Below are 20,613 nucleotides of genomic sequence, written 5' to 3'. Positions count from 1 at the left end.
GGCACACCCCCAAGGAGGGCATCAACTATCTGTTTTTACAAAGAGCCAGCATGTCCTGTCTATAGCAAATATATGACTTTTGTGGATGACTGAGCCCGTGTCGCAAGCTCTTTTCTGTTTGATAGCTGACATCCTTCAGATTTTCCAAATACGTCACGCATCTTTTTTTGCAGACTTGCCAGCTAGTCAGGTCTTCATGTGTGTCATACCACACGCGAGCCGTGCTTTGGAGGCAGAAGATTACGTTAGCAAGCATGAGTGTCGCGTCCCATCTGTTATTCTTGCTTACGCGTTCGTAACAGGCGAGCCACTCCTCCACGCTCATGCCATTTGTGCCGGCGAAAATCCTTGTGTCACGAGGGTGCGATAGCACTAGACGTGATGAAGCCTGGGTGGATGTGGAAGGGACGGTGTCGTTTGAAGGCACCGTGACGGAACCGATGTGGCGTCCACTAAGGAGATCCAGCGCAGCGTCGTAGCGGGTGTAACCCACACCTCGCGCCAAATGTGACGGTGTAGGAGTTCTGCACCGCTGTTTAAATAAACGCAATAACGAGGGCTCCGAACCACAGTTTCGGATATGACATCCATCGTCGATGTCACAGTATCGGAAAACAGTCAACCTCGTCTTCTTCCGTTCTCGCGCTACCGACACATACTATACTGTAACAATATGCATACAAACTTTCATAATGAAGGAAGACGGGCAACAGCAAAAGCACTGAACAAGATGTCTGCAGACCCTAACACAAGATACACGGATGCGGCAGAACACTCAAAGATACCTGCTTTCGCAATAAGCGCAATTATAGCCCAAGGCGAAGAAAATGCTGCTGCCACGATACTCGGAAGAGGTGCGGACATGACCGAAGAGCTGGGCAATAGCACTGGCCATCTCCACATGCACGGAAAATGCCGCAATACTGAGCTGCTCCCATTCTGCGCCTAGTAATTTTCAAAAAGGCAGCATATCCACCAACGCTCTGAAAATCCTGCAATAAATATCGAAATGCACGCTAGTCCCCGAGACCTTTGTCGTGTGGCCACGAGTCACTGGCGGAAAACGAAGCGCCACACGCCGCTGCCCGAGATCGCACAAGCCGCTCATTCCTGCCAGAGGAGTTCGGGAAGGCGACGTGGCCCGAGGATATTACCAGAAAGTATACGGATCTCCTGCCGCATTACAAATTTGAGAGAAAGGTATCGCCTCTACCGCACCCCAAACTAACCAGAGAAAAGACCGCCTCTCTGTGGCGTTTCCAAACAAGCTCCTATTACACGGCATTATAATGAATAAAATGCACGCAACCCTATTTGCATAAATTTGCCTGTCCTGCAGGACGCCGACTCCCTTTGCCTAATAGTGATAGGGCGTCCTAACCTTGCGGAAGCAAGAAATGAAGTAAATAGAGACAGAGAACGAAGAAATGAAGACAGAAGCACCTATGAAACCATCCAAGAATCGTGGGACGCCAAGCTATCCGCCCCAGAACTGGAGCAGCAGGGCAAGCTGGTGAACCAGGCCAGGGAAGCAGCAAAGGCCACTGGGTAGCTGGACTAAGGAGGCCGCCCGCCTTGGGTGAAGACCGAAGCAGTCATTTTCAATGATTCACATTATTAAACGCTCATTCTCTCTCTCTATGACTTGTTTGCCAGAATGCACATGGTTAAGCAGCATACTCGCAAGATATGGACCACCCCAGGCGTAGATAAATATGGTGACTCGTTTTGTCACCAAAAAGCCACCAGCTGTGCGACTTGATCCCGCTAAGCACAAGTCGCTACATTTAACGGATAGGCCGCTCAATAGGCAACACTGCTAAAGAAAGCTACCGCCAGTTCGATTCTGTGCACATATGTAATGCGGCGTCACTTGTAGGGAGCGGAACTAAATTTTATTATAAGGCAATGCACCGTACTTTCCATAAATGCAGATACTTACACCACTCTTGTAGCACTGGAAACTTCACTGGAAAAATCAAGCTGCTTGTTTTCGAAGGCATCGCTGAGGCCTGCCAGCTGCTTCATTTGAAGATGCACCTGCGATTCGAATATCTAGAAGATTGTAGCTGCAAAATGTGGTGCAGTTCCGCGAAGGGTAGGAAAGTTGTGGCATGAAGTATTACCTAAGAGCTGTTGCAAATGACAAACTGATGAACAATGAAGTATTGTGGTCTGCTACTTAAGCTGAAGGATCAAATGCGATTAAAAGAATCAAAGGTATTTCTTGCGCTTTGTTAAAATTTTGTGGCAGTTTCGCGAAATGTAATTACTGTCAATGTTTTCTTGCTTTCAACCCTTGCTGACAAATAATAAGCTGAAACTTGTCGCTTTTACCACAGTTCATAACTAATCCAAGGAAATTTGTCACATATATAAAAAACGAACAGCACACTGTAATACCATGTTCCAGAAGGAGTCATTCTTCCTTAAAAGGTGCTGTTTCTCTTGGGAGTACTTCAAGTTTTTTGTGAAGAACTTCGAGAGCTTGTCACAGTACGTTGTCCGGTTTTCGCAGTACCGTCCGAACATATTTATCCACTGGTACTCCATCAGATTCCGCGTAAGGTGCGCCTCGACAGCACCGGCTGCGTAAGCTTGGAGCTCGTCTGGAACCCGTTCGTTGGATTCAACCTGTAGATACGACCACCTGCAAAGCGGAGGAAAAACCACAAACACAGGTAACCCCGAATTCCGCCGTATTACACTACCTTCTCAAGTATACACCGACTGAGCTTTATTTTATATCGCCTCTTTTATCACGTGGGATTAATGTATTGACCAGTTATGCGCCGCTAGATACAGCCATTTCGTCCCATGGGCAATTATTGACTTACCGCAGGGTTCGGACGACGAAGGCACTCGCGCCTTAGTGATGCGCGACTATTTCAATGGATGGTTTCGTTTACGAATACGTGGAATTAGTCGCGGCTCGACTAACGTATGTAATTTTTTTACATAAGCAGGGGTTAGATAACATTAAATCGAGGCCTTACATTCTACACTAATGGCGGCCACTGGACATAATACGCGCCGAGCTGGAAAGTCAGCCTTGAAACGCTATATATGGAAGTGTTGTAGAGGAAAGCTTCCTTACCCTATCACGTGGCATCTGGAATGTCCTACGGTTCCGCGAGGCTAGGAGCACGTGTGAGGCATATACATTGCTGACTGACGTCTTCTAAGAAAGCAGTAAAAAATAATATGCGGCATCTTGCGTACCTGTAATGTACTCCCGTGAGAAAATGTCTACGGACCAGAGATTGCGCGACAAAACTGACTTTCTCCTCTGCCTGTGAATACAACTTCAAATTAAAGACCGCACTCCAAACTTGGCATTACGGATTTTCTAGTGCACTCGTCAGTTTCCGTTTAGGCCTGGTAATTACAAACAAATTATGTTTTGTCGGCGACCCTGCAGTCCGTACACTATTGCTCTCGGTTGTACCGGAAGTCTTTGTAATATTTTTGTGTGTATTTCTCTGTCGTGACATTTTGTTCTTTGAGTAGTTATGCTTATGTCGTCTTATTGCGTGTTTTGTTACCTTCGTGTCATTGTGACATTAGCACATTTCTACATTTGTCATGCGAAAAGGCGAAGCCGACACTGTCGCTGGGTGCAATCATGCGCCCAAATATTGTTGGCAATGTAGGCGATGATAATATGTGGTTTTTAATGGCGAAAGGGCCAGTTATGGCCAAAGAGTGCCATGACAAATGGTAATTTAAAGGATTTATTCTGACTGGCGTGGACAGTGAAATTATGGTAGGTGTGACATGGCTGTATAAGGGCGTAAAAACTTTCGCCGCAAATGGCGTAAATATACCGTTATTAAAATAATGACACTGATTAGTTATGGACGTGGACGATGGCAGTTGTGTTTTGATAAAAAAAACATACGAAAACGAAACAACAATTAGACTAGAGCATCAAGACGGCCCTCCCATACAAGGTCTGGTAACCACGTGTTCAAATTTTACGGCCAAATTATTTTCAGAATGTCGGTTTCGGCTAAGAAATCTAAGACTATGTGCAGTTTAAAAAGTGGGTCATCACTAAGAAAAAATGCAGGGTGGAGTGGTATATTTTCCCGATATGCAGAAGAGAAATACTTTTTCCTCTCTGTTTCTATTGCAGAGCACTGGATAAGAACATGGAGCACTGCCAACCTATCGCCGCACCTCCTACAAGTAGGAGAATCCCCGCCAGTCAAGAGGTAGGAGCGAGTAGTGTAAGTGTGTCCTATTCTTAATCGGCAAATGAGTACTTCTTTGTACCGTGCTGTTTTCGGACTTATCCAATTCCGCAGTTTTGGTTTTATGATGTGTAACTTATTCAATGCTTCTGTATCCCACTCTGCTTGCCAATGATTCCTCAATTTACGGCGCAGAAAGGGCTTTAGGTCTATGGCAGGAATGGGGATATTTCCATCTGTGTCGCTAAAACTCACTAACGTAGCGTTTTCGTCACCAGCTACGTTGCCTTTTATACCTTTATGGCCAGGCACCCAGCATAGGAAAATTGCTTGGTTGCACATATACGCGGAGCACAACAAGCTATAGAGCTCATTGAAAACGGAATTCTTATGCTTTCGTAAGCTAATCAGGGCTCTCACGACACTTTATGAGTCTGTAAAGACAACAGCCCTAGCGACATTTCTGCGCCTTATGTGTTTAATAGCCGAAAGTATACCGTATGCTTCTGCCGTAAAGATACTTGTGTGTGGGTTTAGGGCCCCAGATGTTGAAAACGAGGGTCCGATAGCTGCGTAAGCAACACCAGGAGGAGACTTCGAAGCATCTGTGTAATATTCGTCACAGGAATACTTCTCTTTAAGTTCAATAAAATGTGATTGTATGCGAGCCTGAGGTGCTTGTCTCGATATTTGTAAAAAAGAGATGTCACATTTGATAGTCTGCCACTCCAAAGGCGGTGGAAGCCGAGAGGGCGCCATTAAGACATTCTCTAAAAGAGAGACCCCTGTTTTTTCTGAGAGTGCTTCCAACCGGAGGGACAGAGGAGGCCGGACACCTGGGCGGTTACGGAACAGCCTGGCCGTAGAGGAGTCGTGAATAATTGAATGACATGGGTGATCCACAGCTGATTTTACCTTCAAGGCATACGAAAGACTTAGATAGGTCCTTTGGTAGTATAGGGACCATTCATTAGATTCGACGTAAAGGCTTTGCACAGGACTAGTTCTAAATGCGCCTGTTGCAAGGCGGATGTCTAAGTGGTGGACAGGATCTAAAATTTTTAGAGTACTAGGTCCAGCAGAATTATATACTATGGCGCCATAGTTAAGGCGTGTTAATATTAGAATTTTGTACAACTTTATTAGGCATCTCCTGTCGCTTCCCCAAGCTGTGCGTGACACAGCTTCAGCAGATTCATAGTCTTGAGGCACATTGCCTTAAGATACTTCAGGTGTGGCACAAAAGTTAGCTTACTGTCTAGAAGGATCCCTAAAAATTTGTGTTCACAGCTCATAGATAACCGTTCTCCATTGACATTGATTACGGGTACCGCCAGTATACCTCTCTTATTAGAGAACAGGACGCACGTACTTTTTTTCGGATTTACCTTAAAACGATTTTCGTCCTCCCACTTAGACAATTTATTTATGCAAAGCTGTACATGTCGCTCACAGATACTTAGATTACATAATTTAAAACCTATTTGGATGTCATCTACATATACAGAATAAAACATACTACGTGGCATGGCAGTCTGGATCGAGTTCATTTTGACAATAAAGAAAGTGCAGCTCAGCACACCTCCTTGCGTACCTGGAGCACTGTTGCCTCGCCGGAGCCCTTGAAACACAAGGGCCTAGAGGCATGTGCTATTCAAAATGATTATCACAGCTGCATCCTCTGACGAGAGGAAGCGCATCGAATGTGTGGGGCTAATAACATGCAATACAACATCTTTCAAAAAACCTAGGACGGCGTTGGTGTCAAAGAGTGGTTCTGGACCAAGTAACATAACAGGATGAAGGGGGATGTGCTGCCGGTATGCTAAGAGAAAATGTTTCTTTCTTTCAAATTCGGCTTCCCGACACTCCAGTAGGACGTGGAGGACGGTCAGCCTCTCCCCGCATCTACCACAGGTTGGAGGCTCGTTTCCTGTGAGTAAAAAGTTATGTGTGCCAAAAGTGTGTCCTCTTCTTAGACGGCAGAATAGGACATCTGTCCGGTGGGATTTTGTTACAGGAGGCCAGAAACCTAATTGCGGCTTTATTACATGCAGTTTATTATTTATTTCTTCGCCCCACATGCATTGCTAGTGGTTTCGTAGTTTCCTTCTTAAGAAAGACTTCAGGTCCGTGACAGGGAACGAAGCAGTAGGATTAACTGCATGAAATGAAGTTGATGTGGCCATTGGGTCGGCTAGAACGTTTCCCTCGATGCCCCTATGTCCAGGCACCCAGCATATAATCACATGTTGGTTAGATATATATGCCTTACATAGTGCGGAGTAGAGTTCATTAAATACTGGATTTTTGTGATTACGGAAAGACATCAAGGCCTTCAAAACACTGAGGGAGTCCGTATATATAACTGATTTCTGGAGTTGTGATTTATTTATATGCTTTACGGCCGACAGCAGTGCGTAGGCCTCAGCCGTATAGATACTAGTTTCCGGATGCAGTACTTCGGATTCCGAGAAGGATGGACCGACGGCTGCATAGGACACCCCGTCTTGTGACTACGATGCGTCTGTGTAGAACAACGTGCAGGAGTATTTGTGCTGGAGTTCCCGGAAATGCATTTGGATTTCAATCTCTGGAGCGTTTTTGTAACTTGCATGAAAGATATATCGCGCTGTATCAGCTGCCACTCCCAAGGAGGTAGCAGCTTGGCTGGATGCATTAGGCGAAGCTCGACGAGTGGGACATGTATTTCATGACTAAGCTCCCTCACACGTAGCGAGAAAGGCCGTCTTACAGAGGGACGATTATGAAAGAGTGTAGCATATGTCATCTCGTTAACGGTAGTATAACACGGATGTTGAGGATTAGAGTGGACTTTCAGAAAATATGTTTGGCTGATGTATGTTCTCTGGAGATGAAGTGACCACTCATTCGATTCTGCATATAAGCTTTTTATGGGACTCGTTCTGAAAGCGCCAGCGGCCAGTCGGATTCCTAGATGGTGGACTGGGTCTAGCATATTTAGCGCGCTCGGGGCGGCAGAGTGATAAATCACGGCACCATAGTCTAGTCGTGAACGAATGAGGCTTTTATAGAGTTTCAATAAACACTTCCTGTCACTACCCCATGCAGTCTAGGATAGAAGTTTCATTATGTTCATCGTTTTTAGACATTTTTCTTTAAAATGTTTAATGTGGGGGACGAGAGTGAGTCTGTAGTCAAGTAAAACACCTAGAAATTTTTGCTCTTTGTTTGCAGGTATTTGTTGTCCACCCAGTTCTAAGCAAGGATCTGGGATCATTCCTCTCTTTCTTGTAAAAAGAACGCAAGAGCTTTTGTTAGGATTGATCTTAAATCCATTCTTGTCTGCCCACATTGAGACTTTGTTCAGGCCATGCTGTACCTGTCTCTCGCAGACTGCGAGGTTACAAGATTTGAAAGTTATTTGAATGTCGTCCACGTAGAGAGAGTACAAGATAGCCGGTGGTAATGAAGCACGAAGCGTGTTCATCTTCACGATGAAGAGCGTGCAGCTGAGCACGCCTCCTTGGGGTACACCCGTTTCTTGAGTACATTACCGATTTTTACCCGGAAGGTACGATCGGACAGATAGCTTTCTATTAGGTTTAGCATATTCCCATGGATGCCCATTTCTGACAAGTCTCTTAAGATTCCGTAACGCCACGTTGTATCGTACGCCTTCTCCATATCGAGGAATATGGATAACAAAAACTGTTTGTGTACAAATGCGTCCCGGATATTTGCTTCTACACGTACAAGATGGTCAGTTGTGGAGCGCCCTTCTCGGAAGCCGCACTGATAAGGATGAAGCATTTTGCTCTGTTCAAGGAAATGACTGAGTCGCCGATTTATCATTTTTTCGAACACCTTACAAATGCAACTTCTGAGGGCTATCGGGCGGTAACTTGCCACCGAGGAAGGGTCCTTGCCTTGTTTCCAAACAGGGACTACAATGGCTTCCTTCCACGCGGTTGGAAGGCACCCTGCATCCCAGATGGTGTTGAAAAGTGTGAGTAGTGCAACTTGCGTATCACTGTGTAAGTTTTTAAGCATTTCCTACATGACTCGATCAGATCCCGGTGCGGAGCTCCCGCATGCGCTCAAGGCAGCTCTCAGTTCGGCAATTTCGGCAATACTAAAAGGACGGTTGTAAGGCTCATTCTGTCGACATTTTCTGATGAGTCGCTTGCATTCTTCTATTTGTTTATATTTCAGGAAGGATTGCGAATAATGGTTCGAACTCGACACGCTCTCAAAGTGTTCTCCAAGTGAGTCTGCCTGATCTTTCAGTGTTTCACCTTGTGCGTTCACCAAAGGAAGTGAATATGTTTGTCGCCCTTTTATCCTATTAACCCTGTTAATAGGATAAAATTTTGGCCTTTGGCCTCATCTGTATAGGAGTTGATACCAGATAAAAACTTCTGCCAACTCTCTGTTCAGGCCTGTCGGTGGGTTCGCCTGCCTTGGGATTTTACTTGTTTAAAATTGATAAGATTATCCGCAGTTGGGGAGTCGCGTAGCAAGCCCCACGCTTTGTTTTGTTTCTTACGAGCGATCCTATAATCGTCGTTCCACCACGGGACAGGCCGTTTGCATGCCAGTCGATTTACTTGTGATATACATTTAGTTGCGGCATCTACTATGAAGGCTGTAAAATATTCCACAGCAGCATCAATTCCTAACGCGGACATGTCATCCCATGATATGCTAGTTAAGGTTCGGAATTTCTCCCAATCTGCTGTTTCAGTCTTCCACCTAGGAGCCTGTGGTGGATATTCGTCTTCTTTAAGTGTTCTTAATAGTATGCGGAAATGGTCGCTTCCGTAAGGATTGTTCGTAACTTCCCATTCGAGTTCAGGCAGTATGGACGGGGAAACTATACTCAGATCAATTGAAGAAAAGGTATTGTTTGCAAGACAGTAATAAGTGGGTTTCTTCTTATTCAGAAGGCACGCACCAGAAGAAAAAAGGAACTGTTCAACAAGACGACCTCGCGCATCTATACGAGAGTCGCCCCAGAGGGAGCTGTGCGCATTGAAATCGCCAAGAACAACATAAGGTTCTGCCAATTGATCTATAAAGGATTGGAATTCATGTTTTGTTAATTTGTAGTTTGGGGGTACGTAAAGGGAGCAAATGGTGACGAGTTTATTTAGAAGAACAGCTCGAACCGCCACTGCTTCGAGGGGCGTTTGTAGCTGTAAACGCTGACAGGAGATACTTTTATGAATTAAAATGGCAACACCACCTGATGATACGACAGCATCATCGCGATCTTTGCGGAACTTGACATACGGTCGGAGAAAGTTTGTGTGTTGTGGTGTTAAGTGTCTTTCCTGTAGACACAGCCCTTTCGGATTGTGTTTTTGGATAAGCTCTTGTACGTCATCAAGGTTCCTAAGAAGACCTCTGACATTCCGTTGAATTATTTGTGTAGCCATATTGGAAAGAAATAAGCGCTGTGTGTATGAAAAGGGAGGTGTTGCCTAAAGTTACAGAGCTCTTTCGAGGCCCTGTAACGGGATTTCTGCCCTTTCTGGAGCGTTCGAGGGAGTCTCGACGCTCCTTAGGCGTTTGGTGCGCCTTGAGGGCAGGTGTAGTGTCCATTGCCTCTTGTGAGGCACCGGACACGTGCTCTTGCGAGCGAGAAGTTACAAGGGAGAGTCCTGCCTTGGAGGGCAAGGCCACTGCGCCCACCAGCCCGGAGGTCGATGGGGCACCCTGCGGGATTTGGCTGCGCCGGCTGTTGCCAGCGCTGGAAGGGGCCGGGGAGGTTGGGGCAGCCTCGGCTGCGCCCACATTCGGGGTCGATGGCCCCGTTTCTGAGTAGGCGGAGCAGCGCTAGCTGCAACCACCGTGGGCGCAGATGGCGTAACTGCCGGCTCACTGCCTGTGGGTCGGACAGCCGCCGGAGACCGTTGTGGCGCTGCCCCGTGACGCGCCACATCGGCAAAGCTGCTCTTAGACAGGAATGACACACGCCTACGTGCCTCTTTGAAAGATATGTTTTCTTTGACTTTGATTGTGACAATCTCTTTTTCTCTTTTCCAGGACGGGCAGGACCGCGAGTATGCGGCATGCTCGCCCTCACAGTTGACACAATGTGGAGTGTTCTGGCACGTTTAGGAGGAATGTTCTTTGTCACTGCACTTGGCCCATGTCAGCCGGCCACGACAGTTCTGTGAACTGTGGCCGAACCTTTGGCACTTAAAGCATCTAAGAGGATTGGGCACGTACGGCCTAACACGAAGTTTGATATAACCGGCCTCGATGGACTAGGGTAGGACGCTTGAACCGAAAGTGAGTATCAGGTGTTTTGTTTGGATTTCTTTTCCATCTCGCCTCATCTTAATTCTTTTGACATTTATGACATTCTGTTCGCTGAAGCCCTCCAAGAGCTCAGCCTCAGTGAGCTCCAGCAAATCATCGTCCGAGACAACACCGCGTGAGGTATTCATCGTGCGGTGCGGGGTTACTACTACTCGGGTGTCCCCAAATGATACTAGCTGAGGCAGTTTCTCAAATTGCTTTTGATCGCGGAGCTCCAGGAGGAGGTCACCGCTAGCCATCCTCGACACCTTATATCCTGGACTAAAAAGTTCGGTAAGAGACTTAGATACAAGGAACGGGGAGATTGTTCGCACTTGTTTAGCAGGTGTTTCTGCGTGTATCACATGAAAACGAGGAAAATTGTGGACTTGGCGTCCGAAAAACTAAAGATCTCTTCGGTGCGCCCTCGTTTCTGACGGCGATCAGGGAGTTTAGGAAAAGCGTTTTCCAGGAGTACAGTTGGGTTTTCGGCCGCGATGCCGCCCACCCACCATGGAGCCCAACAGGGGGACGTGACAGGACTTCCTGCTAGAGAAACCCTGCCAACGCCAGCCGTACATCGCTGCTATAACCAAATACAGCGTAACCAAGGCTGGCTAGCTACACAAGGTTAACCCTTGCCGCCGGGAAACTAGGAAGTGAGGAAAAGTGATGAGAAGACAGGAAAGATGAAAAAGGCGAGAGAGCAAGACGAAGATTGGAGAGGAGGACAGGAAAAGGCGACTGCGATTTCCCCCGGGTGGGTCAGTCCGGGGGTGCCGTCTACGTGAAGCAGAGGCTGAAGAGGTGTGTTGCCTCCGCCGGGGGGCCTTAAAGGTCCAAAGACCCAGCATCGGCTCATCCTCCAGGATCCCCTTTCTCCAGGACACGGCTAAGCCGCGCACGGCTACACGCGGGAGGGTCCAACCCTCGGGTGCTCCGGTACGTGGTGTCGCAACACACCAAACGCCTGCTTGCGCAGACGCCCCTGCGGGGCGACACTGTAGGAGAACGTGGAGCACGGTCAGCCTCTCCCTGCATCTACCACAGATTGGAGGATCATTTCCGGTGAGTAAAAGATTAGGGGTGCCAAATGTGTGTCCCATTCTGAGCCGACAGAATAGGACATCTGTTCGGCGTGATTTTGTTGCAGAGGGCCAGAATCCTAACTGTGGTTTTATCAGGTGGAGCTCGTTATCCGTTTCCGCGTCCCACATGCGTTGCCAGTGATCTCGCAGCCTCCTTCGCAAGAAAGGCCACAGATCTGTGACAGGCACCGCAGCGGTAGGGTTACCGGCTTGCGATGCGATAGACGTGGTCATCTCGTCCTCCAAAATGTTACCTTCGATTCCCCTATGGCCAGCTACCCAGCGTAATATGATATGCTGGTCAGAAAAGTACGCTTTACGCAAGACCGAATAGAGTTCATTAAATAGGGGATTTTTGTGTTTGCTGAGTGTCATTAGGGCCTCCACGACGCTTAGAATCTCTATTGAGAGCTGCTTTTGGAAGTTTTGATTTTCTTATATATTTTACGGAAGACAGTAATGCGTAGGCCTCGGCCGCAAAGATACTTGTTTCCGGAAGCAGTACTCCGGATTCTGAGAAGGATAGGCCGACGGCAGCATAGCCCTCCTCGGCATTTCACTCGGTCTGTGTAGAACACTATGCATCAGCGCTTGTGCTGGAGTTCTAGAAAACGCATTCTCATTTCGAACTCTGGTGCGGGATTTGTTACTTCTAAAAAGGATATGTCACATTCTATCACCTGCCACTCCCAAGGTGGTAACAACTTGGTTGGATACATCAGGCGAAGCTTCAGGAGTGGGACATGCATTTCATCACTAAGATCCCTCACATGAAGCGAGAAAGGCTGTCTTACAGAGGGACGGTTATGGAAAAGTGTACTACGCGTCATATCGTTAACAGCGTTAAAAAACATGGATGTTGGTGATTGGAATATATGTTCAGGAAATACGTAAGGCTCATGTAAGTTCTCTGTAGATGGAGTGACCATTCATTTGATTCTGCGTATAAGCTTTCAATAGGGCTTGTCTTGAAAGCGCCAGTGGCTACGCGGATAACTAGATGGTGGACAGGATCTAGAATCTTTAGTGCGCTCGGAGCGACAGAGTTATATAAGACGGCACCATAGTCCAATCCTGATCGAATTAGGCTCTTATAAACATTCATCAGACACTTCCTGTCGCTACCCCATGTTGTGTGGGATAGAATTTTAAGTAAGTTCATTGCCCTTAGACATCTTTCTTTAAGATATTTAATGCGCTGAATAAAAGTGAGCTTTGCAATCAAGTATATTACCTAGAAATTTGCGTTCTTTGTCGATAGCTATTTGATGTCCACACAGTTGAACACAAGGATATGGAACCAGGCCTCTCTTTCTAGTAAAAAGGACGCAGGATCTTTTGTGGGGGTTGATTTTAAATCCGTATTTTTCTGCTCACTTGGAAACCTTGTTCAAGCCCTGCTGCACCTGTCTCTCGCATACTGCGAGGTTACACGATTTGAAGCCAATTTGAATGTCGTCCACGTAGACGGAATAAAGAATGGCAGGTGGTAATGAAGAAGCAACCGTGTTGATCTACACGATAAAGAGCGTAAACCTAAGCACGCCTCCCTGGGGTACGCCTGTTTCTTGTGTGAAAGGTCGCGACAATACGTTGCCGATTTCCACGCGGAAGATGCCATTCGACAAATAGCTTTCAATTATTTTCAGCATATTTCCACAGATGCCCCTTCCCGACAAGTCTAGCAAGGTGCCGTAACGCCATGTTGTGTCATACGCCTTCTCCATGTCAAGGAATATTGATAAGAAAAACTGTTTATGTATATATGGATCACGAATATATCCTTCAATGCGTACAAGATTATCTGTTGTCGAACGGCCTTCTCTGAAGCCACACTGATAGGGATCAAGTATATTGTTGGGTTCAAGGAAATATATGAGTCTGCGATTAATCATTTTTTTTTAAAAAGCTTACACATGCAGCTTGTAAGAGCTAATGGGCGATAGCTTGCCGCCAGGGATGGGTCTTTCCCCTGCTTCAAAACAGGGACCACAATTGCTTTTTTCCATGTGTGTGGAATGTATCCAGCAGCCCAAATAGTGCTGAAGAGTGGGAGTACTGCAACTTGTGTGTCAGTGCGCAAGTTTTTGATCATGTCGTACATGACTCCGTCAGGTCCCGGTGCAGTGCTCTTGCATGAGATCAAGGTAGCTCTTAACTCGGCAATACTGAATGGCCGGTTATACGCTTCGTCGTGTCTGCATTTCCGCACAAATGGCTTGCGGCAGGTGGGCGGCAAATTGTTTGGACTGAAGAATCGGCTTAGAGAGTTATATCCAGCTGCAGATGGCCAACCGCACAGTCAGTTAGGGTAAAATATGATGTTGGAAACTCCATACCAAGCACAACGACATAAGGACATTGCTCAACAACGGCAAATAAAACAGGAGTTTGGTGACCGGCGATTGTGTGCGAGAGGTGTACATTCCAAGGACGGCAGGAGGTACTCCAATGGCCACTCTAGAAGACAAGGCAGAGGTGACCACCTTCTTCTGGCACGATGACTTGAACTAGTGAAACCGCTGGGGTGTTCGAGTCACCGGTGTTGTAGCGGTGAAAGAGGCTAGCTGAAGCCATCGCTGCGATTTCGCGGTGAAAAAACCCCATCAATGCGGCCAAACGACGTGAAAAGTGAGATGGCGGGTGCTGTTCACACCAAGATAAATTTAAATTATGGAATTTTACGCGCCAAAACCACTTTCTGGTTATGAGGCACGCCGTAGTGGAGGACTCCGGAAATTTCGATCACCTGGGGTTTTTTAACGTGCACCTAAACCTAAGTACACGGGTATTTTCGCATTTCACCCTCATCGAAATGCGGCCGCCGTGGCTGGGATTCGATCCCGCGACCTTGTGCTCAGCAACCTAACGCCATAGACACTGAGCAACCACGGCGGGTTCTTCACACCAAGATGTCATGGTGGTATTGGGAACCCTGGCGAATGGCCGTTCAATACGGCGGCTTTTCGCCGGCTCGAAGCCCTTGCAGTCCACTACCACGACATCAAAGGTAGCACAACTTCTGCACATCCATTGACTGCGTTGTCAACTATCCACTTCAGGATGTGGCCAACCTTGTCAGAGTCAAGCATGTCGCTGTCAGCTTTACGGCACATTGTCAGCACATCGTGTATGTAAGACAGCTATAACTCTGTCGACGTTTGAACTCGAGCTGACAGCTGCTTCTCCCCAGCGATTTTTCTTTTCTTTATTTATTTGTGTCTTTCTGTACAGGAACAGAAACAGGAGCAGAAACAAAAGGCATAGTAGCCTGACAAAGGCCTTTGCTCCAGGCACAGCACTGCACACAGGCCAGCATGCGCATTTGTAGAAAAGGAAACACATATACGAACACATTTCAATGCAGGAAAAAATAGCTTAAAGAATAAATGATTTGTTAAGTTTACGTGTTTCCAAAACGTGAAGTAGATAAAATGCACACAATATTGCGACATTATTTACAGGTACGCATATTTCTACTTTATTTTATTTATCATTTCATGATATTTATAATTTATTCATGATACAAAAATTATGGCTGCTCATCGCGCGAAATTTACCGACTGGTGGCCTCACCGAACAGGTCACGGGGCTTTTGCTCAAAGGTATCCCTGCTCTCATGTTCGGCCTGATGCTGTAAGCCCAGAATTTCGTCGATCCTCTAAGATAAAGGGCCACCTTGGCCAGCATGACTGTCAGGTCCAAATGACTGTGATCGCATCATCGTAATTCTGATCGTTCTTATTGCGTCAGCCACTCCTCAAGGTCCATGCCATCGGTGCTGTTGAACGTTCCAGGATCTCGAGAGTGGGCTAACACAGTCGTGGTTCGCGGCGTAGGAGCACATTGCGGCTGGCTGCCATGGTGGTGGCACCGCAGGGCCGGCCACATCGGAGCTCCGTTGTCTTGCTTGAATACTTCGCAGCTCCAACAATGTGTGAACGGACATCAAACAAATGAAAAGCGAAGCACGGCTTAAAACCCGGCTGGTTGACAGATGACCAAGATGGCTGAACACGTGCAGCGTCGCGGTGGTCGTTTCAAGGAGGGGGCTCGTAACAATATATATCATTGTTCTACAGTGATCCAAGACCGAAAATGCAAGGTAGGGTATTTACTTTGCAAGTACTATATTTTTCCATCTCCGAACCCGCAGATAGCCTACCCGTAACATGCTTAAAGAGATCCCTTTCTGCAGTGCATGGGATCTTCATTATTTCATTCTTAGATTTTTTTTCTGTTTTTCGTTCCTCCAATGAAGCACCCAGTTTAGTACTCTGTGGGTACACGTGCCTCGACTTTTGTGCAGTGTGATTATTGCGTCATTTAAAAGCAAACATAGAGTAGTACTGTGGTCCTGTAGAGTTCCAGCTCTTGCTATGTACACACGCAGTGGCCATGGGCCCACTTCCGGTAACAAACAAAAATTACTTAGCGCATGACTCCATGTGACCAAGAAACGTGCGAATGGAGTAGACAAATGAGCGCACAGACGGAAACAATGCAATGTTTTCCGACGAATAGAAAGCGCGATTTACAACATTTTTGCGCTGCCAAGTTTTAATTAAGGTTGCCGAAAGACGGAATGCTGTTTACTCGCCACTTCTCTCTACCGATCATGAAAAATGTTTAAAATGCATGGGATACAGTTGGCGTTTTGTTGACGATCGCGCGTGGAAGAGAGCCGCAAAGAACTAGTGATTCAATTGCAATTGATTCCTCTTCGCGCTGTGTCTTTCACACGAGTGACTGCCAGTGGCATTTATTTTTAGCGATTCAATTATTCACGTACTGAGCTGCCTATATTGAATGAGTATGGGTAGCTCAGAAATGAATGATCATGCCGCAAAAATAGGCAGAAGCACATAAAATCAGCTCTTGGCACGAAACTTCATGCGTTTGCTTTGGTAGTCAGGTATTTAGGAAAAGTTATTCCAAGTGATACACGCGCACGGCAATAGGAAAGAACAAAAGGAAGTTATGGCACGTTAAAAAATCCCCCTTCATTACACACTGTGAAAGTGGATGTACAGCAAAGCCCTTGTCGACGTTACACACCACGACAAGTGAAGTACGTCACGCCTTCACGCACGTATACCGGAAATGCTGCAAGCAACCTCATTCTTCTAGACCCTCCGACAATTGCAAGTGCATTATTGAACTAAATGGTTGCTAGAAGTACAATGCCTAGCAAAAATGCGTAAAGTATGACATGCGCACAAGATGCAGAGATAATAGCTTCGCATTATCATTCGAATATGAGTCATAGCCAGCATGCATCCACATTGTTGCAGGCCCTATGAGTAGCGCAAGTGTGGAATTGAACTAATTAAATTTCTCAACCTAAAATGCGCCAGGAAATTCGTAAAATACGACGTACGCACAACCTGCACGTATGATGGCATCCGATTGTAATTCCAATACATGAAAAAGATCACCATCCAGGCACTCCGTACAGATGGTTAACCAGCGACGCTGAAACGTGCGGCCGCGGTGTTTATTACTGGCTTAATCCCGACGGTTCATTAAACGGCGGCTTGGTAGACTGCCCAATCCCCAGTACGCAGTTGCTGCTTGCTCACGGCTGCACGAGCCAATTGTTGTAGCTGTTGTTGCTGTAGCAATATGTAGCTTCACTGTAAAATTAATACTGTTACGCGCAAACTCAAACACAGAACGTTGCACTGCCGTTCGTTTTTGTCTGATTAAAAGCGCGTACGCAGACAAGAACAATCCCGACCAACCAGAGGCTAACAGCCTCGCTGGAAAAAAGGTCATCGCGAGATTGCGTATGCGAAGAATCCTGGACAAAATCTAACGTTTAAGAGCTCGACCGGTCCGGAGACTAGAACAACATTGTATGCTAAGAGCGAAATAAAAATGGGCCAAGGAGGTTGTCCTACTACACTAGCCTTTCTCCTTCACGTGTCACTTCATTAATATGATACGTATTCCCCTGGCCCCTTGATGGCTATGCGCGGCCGTCAAGCAGTCTTGGTGTATGCAGCGCACGAGACTTTACTTGTGGACGGCCGGTAGTGTTAACCACGAAACGTCAAGCCAGTGGTCGCACCATTTATCTATTGTCCGCCGTTTACCTGAACAGAGGCTACAAAGCTTCTAAATTTGCAGAGTTACCATTGTTTCTCACCCTGTTTCATTGATGTCATTCCTAAAGGTCCCCCACGCGACGGGGACGTGTTTGGATTCGGTGTCCGCTTTCTGTGGTTTGCCGTCTTGTATGAGGAGCTTCTGAGTCCCGCCATCCAGTGCAGCCCAAGCTGCCCTGGTTTCATGCGATGTGTCCGCCTTGGAAACGAGCCAGAACACCAGCGCTATTGCAGTTAGATGAGGATGGCCACCCATTGGAAACCTGCGTATAAGATACTAACATAGGTTAGGCGCGGGCTCACGCATGCCTTTTCGTAGACACAATGCGCTAGCACTGTGTCTACGAAAAGGTATGGTATGGTGGTATGGCATTCGGTATGCTGTCCCTAAGCGTTCCAAGAAAGCGAAAATTGTTCCGCTTCTTTAAAGATCAGTGTAACAACTCCAAGTAAAACATGAAACTTCAGTTAAATTAAGAAGCTGTCATGTTTACACGCCGACTAAATATTTAAGAGAAGTCAGTACAGCAGTTATCTCGCCATATAAAAAGAGCCGGTGGAAAAAGAGCTATTATACCTCGCCTAAGTGCAACGCCACAGTGGAGTCGAGAGCACTTAAACATATTTGTCAACAAAATCACACGTATTTTGAAGTCCCTAATCAATGGCTCTGCCTATCAGCTCTATTGCCTTGTAGCTGTTGGCATAAACTATACCAACACCCCTCATATCACGCATACACTCTAAGCTAAATATGGGCAAACTTCGCGTAACTGCAGCTGTTAGTGCTCGCGACAAACATTTAGCCCCCAGAGAGACCAACTCGAACAAAATGGCTGCCATGTCCAAAATCGGAGGACTAAGGGTTTAGTCTCCGGTTTGAAAGGGAGCAACGGAAGGACGAACGCCAACGCTGGCTCTCGTCACGCAACCATTGCTCTCCTGCAGGATGCTGCAGAGAGATGTGCAAGCGCCCACATGTCTATTCACAGGCCAGATTTTCTTGTGGGCTGGCATAAGGGGACTACGTGTTGGAAACCGGAAGGCACACTGATATGCAGGCACACAAACGAAGGGCACAGTTGCACGAATATGCCAGCGCCTGAAGCTGTATTCTTCGCGAGTCAGATAGCGCATTAGCAAGCAACCTTTGAAACGCCACGAGAACATCGGAATAAAATGCGAAGCTAAGCGGGAGCCCGTACAACCTTGTGACTAACAGCCGATAGCGAGAAGCACGGTTGAATGACTGTTCATTAACGACTATGTGTTGAATGACTGCTTATATTATAGGTTCCGTATAATATAGGTTGCTGTTCGGATCACGCTGACCTAGCACGAAAATAACACGCGTGACAGCGAGTTCACGCCGTAGCATTAGCGCACTCACATCCGTGGGGTACGCCTTTCAGCTCAACCTCGTACGTCTTCAAGACATTGCTTCAAGTGCAAACAAACAGTATCAGTTAAGTGTTCGATGCTAGGGCATCGCCATCGACAGCACGCTACCATGGCGACGCGCAGTTGAAAATGCTGTGGCTGCATCAGTTAAAAGAGCCAACAGACTTCGTCGTATGGCAGGTGTACATTGAGGAAACAATGATGATGATGTGTGTGTTATTTTGTGGCGCAAGGGCCAGGTTTGGCCAAAGAGCGCCATGACAAGTGGTAGCGTTAACGATGTATTATGAAAGATGTGATTTGGCTGTAAAGTGGCCTAAAAATAGTCGCTGTAAAGTGCGTAAAATCTACGTTCTATAAAATTATGGCGATGACTATGAACATTAAAATCCATCGTAAAAGAATGATGCATTGTTTGAAATATGCGAGATGTTAAATTGGTTACAGCACTACTGCCTCACCCGAGCCCTTGAACCACAAGGGCCTAGAGGCATGTGCTATTCAAAATAATTGTCGCAGCGGCATCCTCTGGAGAGAGGAAGCGCTACGAACGTGTGGGGTTAATAACATGCAACACAACATCTTTCAAAAAACCTAGGACGGCGCTGGTGTCAAAGAGTGGTTCTGGACCTAGTAACATAACAGGATGAAGGGGGATGTGGTGGCGGTATGCTAAGAGAAAATGTTTTTTTCTTTCGGATTCGGCTTCCCGACACTCCAGTAGGACGTGGAGGACGGTCAGCCTTTCCCCGCATCTACCACAGGTTGGAGGCTCGTTTCCCGTGAGTAAAAAGTTATGTGTGCCAAAAGTGTGTCCTATTCTTAGACGGCAGAATAGGACATCTGTCCGGCGGGATTTTGTTACAGGAGGCCAGAAACCTAATTGTGGCTTTATTACATGCAGTTTATTATTTATTTCTTCGTCCCACATGCGTTGCCAGTGGTTTCGTAGTTTCCTTCTTAAGAAAGGCTTCAGGTCTGTGACAGGGACCGAAGCAGTAGAGTTAACTGCATGCAATGAGATTGATGTGGCCATCTGGTCCGCTAGTACGTTTCCCTCAATGCCCCTATGTCCAGGCACCCAGCATATAATCACATGTTGGTTCGATATATATGCTTTACACAGTGCGGAGTAGAGTTCAATAAATACTGGATTTTTGTGGTTACAGAAAGACATCAAGGCCTTCACAACACTGAGGGAGTCCGTATATATAACTGATTTCTGGTGTTGTGATTTATTTATATGCTTTACGGCCGACAGCAGTGAATAAGCCTCAGCCGTAAAGATACTAGTTTCCGGGTGCAGTATGTCGGATTCCGAGAAGGATGGACCGACGGCTGCATAGGACACCCCCTCGCGCGATTTCGATGCGTCTGTGTAGAACTCGGTGCGGGCATACTTGTACTGGAGTTCCCGGAAATGCATTTGGATTTCGATATCTGGAGCATGCTTTGTGACTTGCACAAAAGATATATCGCATTGTATGAGCTGCCACTCCCAAGGAGGTAGCAGCTTGACTGGATGCA

The 20,613-nt window shown here is 46.7% G+C and overlaps 1 protein-coding gene across 1 annotated transcript in view; it reads right to left on the bottom strand.

The window, feature by feature from the left end:
* Positions 1–20,613, bottom strand: part of LOC142586817 (putative phospholipase B-like 2) — a 270,042-nt gene that overhangs the window by 41,002 nt on the left and 208,427 nt on the right. Inside the window, exons 2-4 of the mRNA XM_075697683.1 lie at positions 17,727–17,948; positions 2,404–2,650; positions 1,943–2,040 (exon numbers count right to left, since the gene is read on the bottom strand). Of these exons, the coding sequence (XP_075553798.1) occupies positions 1,943–2,040; positions 2,404–2,650; positions 17,727–17,941 (560 nt within the window). The 5' untranslated portion in view covers positions 17,942–17,948. The remainder of the gene's footprint in view (positions 1–1,942; positions 2,041–2,403; positions 2,651–17,726; positions 17,949–20,613) is intronic.

The sequence above is a fragment of the Dermacentor variabilis genome, chromosome 7 (assembly GCF_050947875.1).
Source record: "Dermacentor variabilis isolate Ectoservices chromosome 7, ASM5094787v1, whole genome shotgun sequence".
NCBI classification, from domain to species: domain Eukaryota; kingdom Metazoa; phylum Arthropoda; class Arachnida; order Ixodida; family Ixodidae; genus Dermacentor; species Dermacentor variabilis.
Note: the sequence above shows the minus strand (reverse complement) of the source record. Positions and strands in the feature narration are given on the sequence as shown.